General features: G+C 44.7%; 2 protein-coding genes across 3 annotated transcripts in view; one reads left to right on the top strand and one right to left on the bottom strand.

Annotated features, from left to right (window-relative positions):
• LOC106805256 (synergin gamma-like) overlaps nt 1-10,502 on the top strand; it is a 20,897-nt gene extending 10,395 nt beyond the window's left edge. The window contains exons 12-16 of the mRNA XM_014806785.1: nt 892-1,679; nt 3,006-3,212; nt 3,574-3,724; nt 5,156-5,304; nt 7,858-10,502. Coding sequence (XP_014662271.1) covers nt 892-1,679; nt 3,006-3,212; nt 3,574-3,724; nt 5,156-5,304; nt 7,858-8,094 — 1,532 coding nt within the window. The 3' untranslated portion in view covers nt 8,095-10,502. The remainder of the gene's footprint in view (nt 1-891; nt 1,680-3,005; nt 3,213-3,573; nt 3,725-5,155; nt 5,305-7,857) is intronic.
• The window catches only part of LOC106805274 (immunoglobulin-binding protein 1-like), a 16,877-nt gene continuing 13,107 nt past the window's right edge, over nt 10,484-14,253 (bottom strand). Inside the window, exons 3-8 of one of the 2 annotated variants that reach the window (XM_014806807.1) lie at nt 13,431-13,755; nt 12,874-12,943; nt 12,672-12,757; nt 11,883-12,019; nt 11,466-11,611; nt 10,484-11,289 (exon numbers count right to left, since the gene is read on the bottom strand). In XM_014806807.1, coding sequence (XP_014662293.1) covers nt 11,249-11,289; nt 11,466-11,611; nt 11,883-12,019; nt 12,672-12,757; nt 12,874-12,943; nt 13,431-13,755 — 805 coding nt within the window. In that variant the 3' untranslated portion in view covers nt 10,484-11,248. Of the gene's footprint in view, nt 11,290-11,465; nt 11,612-11,868; nt 12,020-12,671; nt 12,758-12,873; nt 12,944-13,430; nt 13,756-14,253 lie in introns of those variants that run through there. The other variant, XM_014806808.1, reaches the window with a different exon arrangement.

Below are 14,253 nucleotides of genomic sequence, written 5' to 3'. Positions count from 1 at the left end.
AACCGTACATGTCTAGACGTATTGTCTGCCTTCCTTGATACAAAGTATAACATCACATGTTTACAATATAATGAGTGAAATGCGAATGGCCATGTCTGCTGTCACTGCAATACGTACAAAATGTACATGATTAGGCCTTTTGCTTTACAGCACTGAGCATCACGTGAGCAGAGCGCATGCAGCACATGTTTACATAATATCCGGACAACCAAAATTCTTGAGGGACAACCATATGCTACTCTCTTGGTTGTCCTGCGGACCACCCAAAAAAAACCTTAAAATTGAGCACTGGCTTTAGGTTGAAGTCGGCAAGTGTTTTAGGTTGAAGTCGTCAAGTGTTTTAGGTTGAAGTCGGCCTTCATCGCTCACAGCAAAGCAGCTGAGTTGCGGTTTAACCGCAGTCTACTGGTTGTACATGCTAGTACGTGCCGTCACATTGATAGTGTGTACGTTATGTCACGTTCATCTGTTGGTATTCCCCAGTATGACACAGGTTATCGCTTTGTCGTGTTGCTTGTTGTGTATGCTTGTTTCTTCTGTGATTCTCTCATAAATTTTACTACGGCAAACTTTCGCCACGGGGACTTTCAAGAAATCGATACAGTAGTGCATTATTGCTTTTTCCGAAATCCTCGGAGCATTTAAGCACAACAGCACGCGCACCCCACAACGACGAAGACGAAAAACGAACGCCTTTGTTAAACGTTAGGTAGTTGGGACAAAAACGAACGCTTTTGTTAAAACGTTAGTTAGCTAGACAAAAACGAACGCCTTTGTTAAAACGTTAGTTAACTAGATTAATTAGTTAATTAACCTTAGTTAATTAGCGCTGCATTGCCTGAATTCTGCCGTCGGTCGCGACTAACGACATTATGTGACATCGCCTTGCAGCTATGATCAGCAGCGAGATCGGCTTCAGCGCGCACATGGCCTCGCAGCATGGCATCCTTCCGCGCAGTCCGCCCGTCGCTGACACCGTCAACGACTTCACCTACTTCCTCAGCTCAAACCTGGCGTCGCCACCAGGGGGCGCCGCCACCGTGCACGCGACCGACGACGTCCTCCAGGACGACTTCGGCGACTTCGCCGACTACCGGTCGGCGCCGGCAGCGCCCCCGCAGTCGGCAGCGGCGGAAATCGCGGCGCAGTACGCGTCGCCGTCGTCGTCGACGACGGAGCTGCAGACGCTGAACGCGGCGGCGGCGGCCGATGACGGCAAGCCGGGGTTCAATGACAAGTACGCACTGTTCATGAAGCTGCGCGACAGCTCGCCGACATTCTCCGGCGCAAAACCGTCGCCAGGAGGCGCCACGGACAGCGACGACAGCCCCGACGCGCCCCCGCCGGTGGCTCCCCCTCGCGGCGGCTCGATCGACGGGTTCCCGTCGGAGTTCGCGGCCGGCTCGGACAGCGGCGGCGGCGGCTTCTCGCCCGGCGACGACGTCACCGACGTGCCGCTGCCGCCCAACGTTGGTTACGGCCGCCGCCAGGTGGCGCTGCCGGAGTTTGGCGCGCTGTACAGCTGCCGGCCGCCGCCGCTGACGGACGCGGTGGCGCGCGACGACCAATCGGTGTCCAGCCTCGAGCTTCCCGGCGCGGATAAGACGAGCTCGTCCGACTCGGAGAGGGTGAGCCTCGGAAAGCTGTCAGAGGCCAGCCTGGACTTGAAGAGCATCAAGGTGATAATGAAAGCTTAAAGGTTTAATTAAAGCCTTAATTTAAGCATCAAATTAAGCATTAAGTTTTGATTATTTACCATTTACCACTAAGCATTAATCATTACCATTAACGCATTAGGGCATTAATCATTACCGTTAAAGCATTAATCATTACCGTTAAAGCATTAATCATTACCGTTAAAGCATTAATCATTACCGTTAAAGCATTAATCATTACCGTTAAAGCCATTAAATCCTCCATCTTTCCCTCCCTTTTTTCTTCACCTGGCAAAAATTATGAGGTAATAGGTAACAAACTAAATAGACTACATGAGAAAAACAAAATTAGGAGGAAATTACCCAACACCCGAAAGTTTTATACAAACCAACCCCGGCCCAAACCCCTGTGATCAAGTTACCCCTTATCCCGGCCAATACAGAACAGAATTGGGGCAGATTTAATGGGGGAAAACCCTAATAAAAATGCAGAGACTGGGGTCTTAGGACATGGGGGTATAGAACTTGGAGTTGGGATTTCATTGGTATTAGAAAAGAATAATTTAAATTATATTATAAACCTAAGCCTTTTGGTAAAAATATTTTTTCTATTTATTGTTCTTCTTTTCTTTTTCGGTTGAATAATTTTTTTTTTCTGCCATAAATTAATTTTTAATTGCTTTATTAATTTATTTTTTTATTATTTCATAATGTTTTCTTAATAATATTATTTTACCCAAAACCCATGTTTTTAGATCTTTGGAAGCGGGGATATAGTGAGAAGTTATTAAAAAGCCAATAAAAACTGGGGTAAATCCACAAAAAACTCGTCATTATCGCCCAAAAACAAAAGTTAAAATTTTTCAAGTTTTTCCTTGGAAGTTATTGATTCGGCCCCCCGGCCCTAAGTATACCATCCGTTAAAGCATTAATCATTACTGTTAAAGCATTGATCATTACTGTTAAAGCATTAATCATTACCGTTAAAGCATTGATCATTACCGTTAAAGCATTAATCATTACTGTTAAAGCATTAATCATTACTGTTAAAGCCTTAATCATTACCATTAAGCTTTACTTAATTAAAACTGGCGGAGAGCTTAAGCATGCATTATTAGCATGCATACTGCTGGTTCGGTATGTCTGTGACATGTAACAGTGTAATATATCACTATGTATGCAGTAATAGTAATGTAATTATGAAGATAGTTAAGGACATCACGCAAATGTCCTTAGGCAGGATTTTAGATGTTTGGACCATTTATTTTGTAATGCGATGTCTTGACATCAGCGTCGAGCGTATTTTTAATGCTTGTAACATCATTCTGAGCTAATGTACGTCCATTTTAGTCACTTTCTGTGGAGGGAGAGGACAGTGGAGAGAACGATGGAACCTCTCTTCCGGAGAAGGACTCCGCTCCGGTTGATGCCTTGGAATCCTGCCAAGCTCCTCGACCTGTCAACCCGAGCACGCTGTTGTTGACCAGCCAGATGGGGCCAGACCTTGTAGACAAATACAGCGAGCTACACGCACTCGAGGGTGACACTCGCCCACAGGTAACTTCTAGCCCGGTGTTGCGGGGCGATCATAAACTCAAGAACTGAATTAACTTGTGCGATACGTTTGATTTCAGTTTGCTATACTCTACTTCCGTCAAGTAAAAACATGTGTATTATAAAAAAATTAATAATAAAATATAAAAGAATTAAATAATTATGCAGAAAAATTAATACGAAAGAAAAGAATAAGAATATTTTACAAAGGTTAGGTTATTAAATAAATATTTATACCATGTCAACTCAAGTCTATACTCATGTCTAGACAGTCTGTGTCATTAATCTGCATCTGTCTGTGCGGATAGGTGTACTGATCACAGGTGCGTTGTACTCGGGTGTAATTCTCTATTTCTCGATGCAGGACAGCGACAAGCATGGCTACGAGTGGAATAGATGCCTGAGCAGCTGCAGATCGATGCTGAAGGATAGCAACAAGATCTTCAACAACATCAGTAGTTCGTCGATCTGTAGTGAGCTGATTCGTTCGGAGCAAGGCAGCGCGTATCTCGACAGTAAGTGCGGATGGCAGCTGGCAAGTCGTTTGTTGTGTGCGCAGCGCTAAGCCTAAGGCCAAAACAAAATATGGGTGTGGTTACGGTTTCCCGACCGACCCTATTTATTCCCAGCGACCCTAAACATTTTATTGTCAATTTTCTTTAGTCAAAAAAAAAAAAAAATTAATTGGACAGTTCCAGCTTCAAAAGGCACAACGCACATGGTTCGTGAATAAAATATTTCAAGAAAATAAAATGTTTTCCCTACCTACCTACCCTATTTTTTTCGGCATGTAAGGGTAACCACACTTATATTTTGTTTTGGCCTAACTGTGATTATTCCACACAGCTGTCTCACCTTCTATACCTACTGACACTGCATCGATGCTTGTCTACAGTGTGTGTGTGTGTGTGTGTGCGTGCGTGCGTGCGTGCGTGCGTGCGTGCGTGCGTGCGTGTGCTTGTCTCTCTATTCTGTAATGTTTCGAGTATGTATAGGGTCTGGTTTAAAATGTTTTTTTATCAAGGAAGGAATATTTTTCACTGCGATATAATTTTTCATGACGACCTTTTACATTATTTCTTTTTTTAGATTTGAGTTATGCTGTCACATATGTTGATCTCATTTCAGCTGTGTGTGTGTGCGTGGAACCTGTCGTTGTAAATATCAACTTCAATTACTGATCGCCCAACGATACCACGTGTGTTGTTAGCGGAATTAACCGTGCTAATGCACGCATATGAATAAGTTTGGCTTTAGTTTCGTATCGGCCCATGATACCACGTATCGTATTTGCAAAAATTAGCCAGATCGACCTCAGTTTCGCATTGCCCCTTACGAGTTGTGCAGTGTACGCCAAACTTCCTCGCTGCGGGGGGAACGAACGCGAGCTGTTGTGTCTTGTCCGAAGAACAATAACTGATAAAGAGAATATGTTTAATACAACTTTATTCATTCGAAAAACATGGCGTTACAGCCAGCGAGGTTGAGGCTGGTACAAAACGTCCCTGCGCATACCACGCGCCGCTAGCAAGTCCCAGCACAGAGCAAGTGCAACGAACACCTGCTGTGTTGCTGCTTGATCGACATTCTATAAGCCAAACTTTAGCACTAACTATAATTCAACAGCAATAGAAAATAAAGAGTGGCGTGTAGTGGCGGATCTAGAGGGGGTTGGGGGGGTTGCCCCCCTCCCCCCCGTTCAGCCACTCTCTAGTAAAATGGGGCCAAAAATGAAAAAGTCAGTCTGCAGGCTGATAGTAAATGGGGATTTCCCCTGTAACTACACAGCTGCCTGAATTTTCCAGGTGGGAGGGGGCATGCCCCCAGACCACCCTAGGCACCACTTCGGCACGCCTTTACTCAAATATCAACCCCTCCCCCCCGTCTCCTAAAAGCTAGATCCGCCCCTGACGAGTGATGATCACGTGTGCTGTCTACCTGTGCAGGTGTGGTGGAAATCTACCGCGTGGCGTGCCGCGTCATGCTGTCGCTGCAGTCGTGCAGCATCGGTTCGTCCGAGCTAGCCGCCGTCGTGAAGGACATCAACCGGCTGTGGACGAACCTGACTGCTTTCATCGCCGGCAGCGCGGTCATGGTGAGTTGCTGCGCGCGGTTACGGATCCTCGCTGATCAGGACGGTTTAGGCCAGTGCTTCTTAAAAACGATTTCAGTGTTATTCACTGTCGAGTCTTTATCACAAAATTTCATTCACTCGCGGCTGCGCGCGGTTAGAGACTGTTGGGGTTAAGGATGCTCGATGGTCCAGACGGTTTCGGCTGCCAGAGCGGTTCCAAATTGGCGAAAGATTTGCAACTGTCGAAGCTGGGGTTAAAAAGGGGGAAAATAATGCGTGCGCTGCATTGTTACTGATGCTGATCAATACAACGTACGTACACATGAACGTAGCCCAGGTTTGCTAGAGCTGTTTGTGATAAAGGCTCAGTGCTGTGGCTCAAGTTTACTGTACTGTGGCACAGGTTTCCTGTGCTATGGCACAAAAATAAATGCAAACATCGAAGCTGCCGCTATTATATTATCGCATCATTGCATTCATTACTATGCCTAACTACGGCACATGTCAAAACTCACATGAAAACTTGTAGGGAATGTAGTGTGGCAGCAGCTGTCGCACGTGTGAGTGTGAATGTCCTGTGATTCAATACCCGGCACCTCTCATAGTATCCTGGCACCCGTGTTCCCAGCCAGCAGCCGGTAATATCCTGTGTTCCCGTGCCGCAGCCGGTAATATCCTGTGTTCCCAGCCAGCAGCCGGTAATATCCTGTGTTCCCGTGCCGCAGCCAGCAATATCCCGTTTCCCCCGCCACCAGCGACTAAATTATCGCCCGTTTCCCGTGCACAAGCGACAATATCCCGGTTTCCCCCGCCACAAGCCGGACAATATCTGTTTTCTATGCCACAGCGGACCAATATCCGTTTTCCCGTGCACAGCCGACAATTCGCCGTTTTCCGATGCCACTGAGCCCGAAATATCCCGTTTTTCCTCGTGCCACAGCGACAATATCCTGTTTCCCGTTGCCACCAGCGGACATATATCCCAGTTTTCCACATGCCACAGCTGACGAATATCCCGTTTGTCGTGACCGCAGTCTGATAATATCCCGTTTCCCCCGCACAGCCGACAATATCCCGTTTCCCCCCGCCACAGCCGACAATATCCCGTTTTCCCGTGCCACAGCCGACAATATCCCGTTTTCCCGGTGTTCTTCCGCAGCTGATAATTATCCCATTTGTCCCGCCGCCGCAGCTGATTAATATCCAGGTGTTTCCCAGCCAGCAGCGATAATATCGTTTGCCTGTGCGGCAGCCCAGTAATATTCCCGTTTACCATCCTCCTTCCGTGTGTTCCCAAGCAGCGCCGATAATATCTCCTGTTTTCCCTTGCCGCAGTTTGAATAATATTCCCCTGTTTCCGTGCCGCAGCCGGTATATCTCTGTTTTCCCGTCAGCAGCCGGGTAATATCTGTTTTCCCGTCCTGCCAGCCGATAATATCCTTGTTTCCCGTCCGCAGCCGAGAATTCATCCGTTTTCCTGATGCCGCAGCTGAATAATATCCTGATTTCTCGTTCCTGCAAGCAGTACATATCGCCGTTTACGCCATCCCTTCCTGTGTTCCCATAGCCAGCAACCGATAATATCCATGTTTTCCCTGTGCGCAGCGCAGGGTAATATCCGTCATTCCTGCTACCAGCAGCACGATAATATCCTGTTTTCCCTGTGCCGCAGCGGTATAATCCTGTATTCCCGTCCAAGCAGCCGGTAATATCCTGTATTCCGTCAGCAAAGCGGTAATATCCCGTGTTCCCGTCCTGCAAGCCGGCCAATATCCTGTTTACCCGTCCAGCAGCAGATAATGTACCTGTTTTCCCTGTGCCGCACGCCGGTAATATCCCATATGCCTGACACAGCAGCGATAATATCCTGTTTTCCCGCCCTGCCAGCCAGTAATATCCGTTACCCATCCCTTCCCGTGTTCGCCAGCCAGCAGCCGGTAATATTCCTGTTTTTCCCCCTGCAGCCAGTATAATCTCGTTTACCCATCCCTTCCCGTGTTCCCAGCAGCAGCGGTAAATACCTGTTTCCCGTCCTGCAGCCGATAATATCCCTTTTCCTGCTGCGCAGCTGATAATATCCTGTTTTCCCATCCAGCAGCCGGCAATATCCTGTTTCCCGTCCTGCAGCCAGTAGTATATCCCGTTTACCCATCCCTTCCTGTGTTCCCAGCCAGCAACCGATAATATCCTGTTTTCCGCCGCTGCCGCAAGCGGTAATATCCCGTATTCCTTGTCGCAGCAGCGATAATATCCTGTTTTCCCTGTGCCGCAGCCGGTAATATCCTGTATTCCCGTCCAGCAGCCGGTAATATCCTGTATTCCCGTCCAGCAGCCGGCTAATTATTCCTATTCCGTCCAGCAGCCGGATAATATCCTGTTTTCCCGTCCTGCAGCCGGTAATATCCTGTTTTCTGTTGCGCAGCCGGTAAATATCCTGTAATTCCCGTCCAGCAGCCGGTAATATCTGCTATTCCCGTCCAGCAGCCGGTAATATCCCGTATTCCCGTCCAGCAGCCGGTAATATCCCGTATTCCCATCCAGCAGCCGATAATATCCTGTTTTCCCGTCTCACAGCCGGAGCCGAGCGCGCTGGACTTCTCGCCCTGCGTCGTGCGGCCGGAGCACGGGGTCAGCAAGGCGTGCGGCGTCTGCCTGCTGAGCGTGGACCAGCGCAGCCGCGCGTTTGACCATCCGACGGACACGAGCAAGCTGTCGTACGGAGGCAGGCAGTACCACGCAACCTGTGCCAACTTTTGGGTGAACAGCGTCGACTCGTTGCTCCCCGCGCTACCGCTCCAGGAGTTGCTGTAGCCGGTAGCGACCGTAGCCGGTAGCGACCGTAGCCGGTAGCGACCGTAGCCGGTAGCGACCGCAGCCGGTAGCGACCGCAGCCGGTAGCGACCGTAGCCGGTAGCGACCGTAACCGGTAGCGACCGTAGCCGGTAGCGACCGTAGCCGGTAGCGACCGTAGCCGGTAGCGACCGTAGCCGGTAGCGACCGTCGGCGGGGGTGAGTGTTAACGGGAGGACGTGATTGCTAGCGCGTGGTCGCGGCACGCGTGGCGGTCTGCTTCTCTACTGTCGTGCGGGAAATTATCGTGTGTGATATCTCATGACTGGTCTAGCGTCCTACGGTGACGCGTGTCGACTGTGTGTACAGACAATCATTGCCGAAAACTGAACGCTTTCCCCGTCGTTTTTCGTCAGCGTAATGTGTAAAACGGATTTGGTGGCGTGATACGTAAAAGTGGAATAGGTAACTCCCTTAAGTACAAGTGTTGCGAGTGAAGCGAGTTTGGTCCGTAACCGATACATCTCTACTACTGTGCATAGGTTTTACCATGGCCATTTCTGGCATTGACGAAATGCCAGGTTGAATCACAGTGAATGCTTTTTCGCATAGTGCTAGTTACGTGTGAATAGTTGCATGCCGTAATCCTACTCACTCACATGCAGCATTTCTGGTTTTGTTGCTACAGGTAATGTTGTAGTGTTGTGTAGATTGCTTGTCTGAACAGACCACGATACTTTTCTCGGGTGATCCAGATATTGCCTGCTTATAGGCGGCTGATTTTAAAAACTAGATAATTGAATTATTGATATTTTAGTAAGGGATATTATAATATAAAAAGCGGAATGAAGAAAAAAATGCACAAAAAATAATTCAACTGACCATTGAAACATGTTGTGTAGAGATGATGGTTATTAATATATTTCAGCGTAGTTTGCGACTGTTTTGTGTGTATTTTAGTTCGTCGATATCTTGACACCTGTCAGCTGAATTGCAGCCACTGTATACTTGTGCCAAGGTCACGAGTTACTTCCTTCCGATTATTCCTGTCATAAAATTATTGTCGAGATCTAGACCATAGCATAGTGCAAAGTTACAGTACCAAGACCTTAATCTGAAATCTTATCAAATAGCGTGTAACCTCATTTCTCCACATTTGAGTGTTTTGCCTCAAGGGCCAGCACTAACGGGCATGTCTGCACATGTGGGACCAATGCCTCAAGCATGTGGCTAGTCTTTGATTGATGTGATATTGAACTGTATATTGAATTTGCATACTGTGTATATATAGCTTTTAATATGGTCATTCCCAGAGGTAGAAGTTGCATGAAAGAGCTTGAGCTCTATATACATGTACGTTATTGCTCTATTATATATCGTTATATTAGCAATATTGCGTACTATTATAGTCAAAATAGGAAAAATATTTAATGAGTTGACTAAGTAATATAGTATATAGCATATCAGGTACGTATGCGGGAATTGTAGGACGTTATCTGCATTTCTCTGGCAAAGCAGATTATGTGCCCAGTGTAGCAGTTTATGGTATCATATCAGAACGTTTGTCATTTGCACCGTGTCCTCTTTTCTTTGCCAGAGATATTCATTTATTGCAGACTAGTGATGATAAATTAGCTGGTGATGGTATTATTTAGACGAATGTTACTTAATAATCAAAGCCTTTCAACCTGTTACCTAGATGACCAACAAATTGTCTGTAACCGATGAGATATACGTACACCAATGACGTGGGGGATGGTGAAGGAATTCTACGTGGAAGTCCTACGTTTGTTAGAATGGGAAAAAATTATGTCATGCTTTTACAAATCTGTGTAATGGTGATGGGTAGTGGGAAACGGGGAGTGTGACCCATCTGGTATAAAGTTAGACTAATGACAACTAGTCCTTTTTCATTACAAAATGCCGATTTTAACCACGATGATATATATATATATATATCAGGAGTAGATAATAGGGAGTTCCCTATAGTTATAATAATTCCCTATTATCTACTTCTGATATATATATATAATGCTTATTTCATAAGCACGTGATGAACAAGTTCAGAAGAACATGACTTTTCTACAATTGGCCAAGTTAAAGTGAAAGGCAGTCGTGAACCACTCTATGAAATATTTATCAGATCTGCATCAGTTGCATAATTTGTTGGCAGTGACACTGTGCGATAGCTTTGGCCATAACGAATGGTTTCCTAGTATTTTTTCATTGACTAACTGCATATTGTTGTACTAACGACTCAACAGTGGCGTCTGTGCACAGCAGGACAAACATTTGAAGGTGATATCCACCTTATTAACTCCTAATCATGCGTAAGAATAATTATTTTAGCTAAAGCAATTGTAAACGTTATAGAAAACACCCTTACAGTTATTTAAGTAACAATAATAAATTTTAAATAACAAAACAAATCTGCAGGTTTATTGTTTCTTATAATTCGAGATACTGTTACAAAATGCTGTGTATTATATCCTGGTCAGGCATCTTTGACAGAATGCAATGGAGATGAGTTGCGATTCATGCATTTAACCATACGCAATACAATCTAATAGGGGAATAAAATACAACAATGCTAATCAAACTCAATAGTCCATCTGTGAAGCAGTCCTCTGTTTTGTACTTCGCTTATCTGCAGTCAGGCAGTTATCACTTATGTAAATAAACCAGTACATACACTTTCCAGATTGTTAATGAAGCCAACAGTTACTTGCAAGCTATGAACTACAGTCATAACACCTTACATCACCATGAAGCATTTTAGTACATATTCGTTGCAATGCAACTTTTAAGATGGGAAGTGAGAACTTGTGATATAATAATTATGAGGCGTGAATCAAACCAAATTTGATTTCATTCACTCCTGATATAATGGTCAGTTAAATGTTGGTATGCCGACGTTAGATCTAAGCAGAAGTCCCAAGTGGCCAAGTTCACCTTGAAATTTAACCTCATGTCATAACCCTTATGCTGTTCTTCTCACTAGTCTTCTACATAATTGCCTATAAAGCAGGAAGGATGAATCATGATTAGTTATTGAGTGGGAGAGTGCCACACAGTATCCATCTTCAGCTGTTGCATTACACTGCAGAAAAACCGAGTGTCTTTGGAAAAACCTGCCAGGGGAAATGGAAAATGGCAGATGTCCTCGGTTGCTTGACTAACTTCGATTCATTCTGTTGCCATAGCCTTTTGGGTGATCTGAGGGACATATAAAAAGAATACAGTATTAGCATCGTACTACAATTCATTCGGTAAACAAAAAAATATAATGAATACTTAAACAGTGAGTTTGTTATAATCGATATAATTATCGTGTCTGCTTCCACGGACGCACGTATGTCATCCGTATATTTATAAACCCTTCTGACACTGACCATCTTTCCACTCATCCCAATCACGAGCTTTGCCAAGGGCAGCTGGATCATCTCTCTCCTGTGCTTCTTCCTTCTCTGTAGCCTCCTTTTCATCGTCGTTTGCTGCTTCCTCTGGGTTCATTGCTCTATCCATCAAGCTGTTACCTCTGAACACGAATAAATACATGCTGTTATTACAGTAGTCTCAAATTCCAGGTAGATCAGTATCTAAACCTTCAGGCTCATATCGAGTTCACAATCACTGACGTCATCACCGGCTTTCTCAGCATGTATACATGGCTTACGCACCTGTCAAACAAATTAAGAAATTCATGAATGGAAGTTCAGCGTTGAGATTAGAATCTGTTAACCGCCACAAAATGCAAACCAGATACGAGCCACGTAACCACGGGCTACTACTCACGGTCACATACTCACGCTTGTGATGCCGCTTCCATGTTGCCATAACGTTGCTCTATAAATTCATCAACAGTATAGATGGGTAGGCTAGGATAACCTGCTCCAAAGACGGCCGCCTGCAGCTTGTCTTTTGTTATAATAACAGGTTTGAAAGTCTGCAAAAAATCAGTTACTAGGTTTTCGATTCTTGCAAAGTACATACGTATAGCTATGAATCATCTCAGCGAATTTCTTCTAATCAATCTCAGAACAGAGTTGACACAAAAAAGATGGATACGGAGCGATAAATACATTTAACGGAACAAGCGATGCAAAAGTAGAAAACCATAGGAATTACGAGGGTTATAAAGGAAGAGATATTACATGCAGGGTGCGAAATTAAAGCGGGTCCGGAGTCAAATACGCTCTGATTTACTGTCGGACTCCCTGATTTGACATATGCAGGATCCGTGTGACTCCCTGAAAATTCTGCTATACTAACTAGTTCGTTCCAGAGCACGGCCTCGCGGAATTACCATATTTTTTTTTTAGCAAATGACCCAAGAAAATTTGGCAGACGTGCATCGCAAATGTCCTTTTTGTTAATATCTGCAGTACTACTTGTATACTGCGGACTCCCTCTTTTTGATGGTAGGGAGTCCGTTGGACTCGCTTGTTCAAAAGTTAATTTCTACCCCTGTATATGTATGTAGAACTAAATGGCTCATTAGCAGAAACATGTTCATCAACAGAGAAGGATACTGGTCATAAAGATGTGGAACAAAGCCAAGGAATCGAGTTGGCATACATTAACGTTGTGAAGCTTACAGCTTTAGGAGGCGGTCGTTTCTCCGCTTCCTCTCCCTTGCCTTGCGCTTTCCTCTTGGTCATGTGTTCTAAAACCTGCTTTTCCACTGCATATACAAATAGCAGATTAAGTGCATGTGATTAAACACCCAAGAATTTATAGGGACACATGTATGCCAGTTAATAAAAAGGTTAATAAAACTATATAAGGAGTACTACTTACTGATAATGCTTTGTAAGTCCTCTAGTGCATTGTGTATCCATTTCTGAATGTTTAACAAATAAAATTCTCTCTGAAAGAAAATTTATAATAAAATATAATTCTTTAAAAAATAACATATATATACAAAATAAAACATTATTCATCAACAATTACCGACTTGTCTTCTATTCATATCAGTCTCAAGCGTAGCTTCCAAATAGCTCCTCTACCATGCTACCTTATTCAATACCTGCATTCTTGTTCATCCATTACACTCTCATCAGCACCCTGCACACTTTCCACCCTTCTTACTCTTGTGACTCTTCTTATGCTCATGCAACCTATCTATTACTTGCTAATAACGTTAATCTCAGTTAGATCCATAATCAGTACAAAATAACTTACTCTGACGAAATTTTCGTCCATCTCTCCGACAGACTTCCTCAGGTCTAACGTTTCCAGGTAGGTTATTAGCATGTAAATTATAGAGATCCGATGAAGTTATTTAATCATCTATCTATTACTGCTGTTATTACATTCGATTTTATCACCACTGTCCTGATATTCTATCATCTTACTTTTACTTCGTCGTCCACCCGTTGATTCTCCACCGCGCTACTGAGTTCAGCCAGACGCGCCTCGTTCTCCTTCTGTTCCCTGAATCGCCTGATCTTCTCGTCGCGCTGCCGGCCCATCGCGGCGACGTCCGGCCGCCCAGGGTGCCGGTGTTCGCTGTCCTCGCTCGGCTCAGGAGCCTCGACCGTGGTCACGCCGTAGTCATGGCAACGCCGCAAGAAGTCCCGGTGGTACACTTCTGCCACCTTCAAGATGTCAGATCTGTTGGTATCCTCCCCCATCAAATTGAGACTCAGGTGACCAAGCAGTGCTGGTAACAAGAAATATCTGAAAAGAGTATAATAATGAATCTATATTGTGATAGTGTGAAATGAGAGAGAACGGAGCGAGAGAGAGAGAGAGAGAGAGAGAGAGAGAGAGAGAGAGAGAGAAAAGAGAGCGAGCGAGCGAGAGATAGAGGAGGGAGTATATGTGAGAGAGAGAGATAGATAGATATATTGTGCCGCTGCGCGCTGCGCGTCGCTATCGCTCTCTCGTGGCATCTGCAATCTGCCTGCTTACAATATATATATATATAGATAGATAGATAGATAGATAGATAGATAGATAGATAGATAGATAGATAGATAGATAGATAGATAGATAGATAAACGGACAGATAGATAGATAGATAGATAGATAGATAGATAGATAGATAGATAGATAGATAGATAGATAGATGGATAGATAGATAGATAGATAAATAGACAGACAGACAGATAGATAGATAGATAGATAGATAGATAGATAGATAGATAGATAGATAGATAGATAGATAGATAGATA

The sequence above is a fragment of the Priapulus caudatus genome, unplaced genomic scaffold (assembly GCF_000485595.1).
Source record: "Priapulus caudatus unplaced genomic scaffold, Priapulus_caudatus-5.0.1 Scaffold107, whole genome shotgun sequence".
Classification (NCBI taxonomy): domain Eukaryota; kingdom Metazoa; phylum Priapulida; class Priapulimorpha; order Priapulimorphida; family Priapulidae; genus Priapulus; species Priapulus caudatus.
Note: the sequence above shows the minus strand (reverse complement) of the source record. Positions and strands in the feature narration are given on the sequence as shown.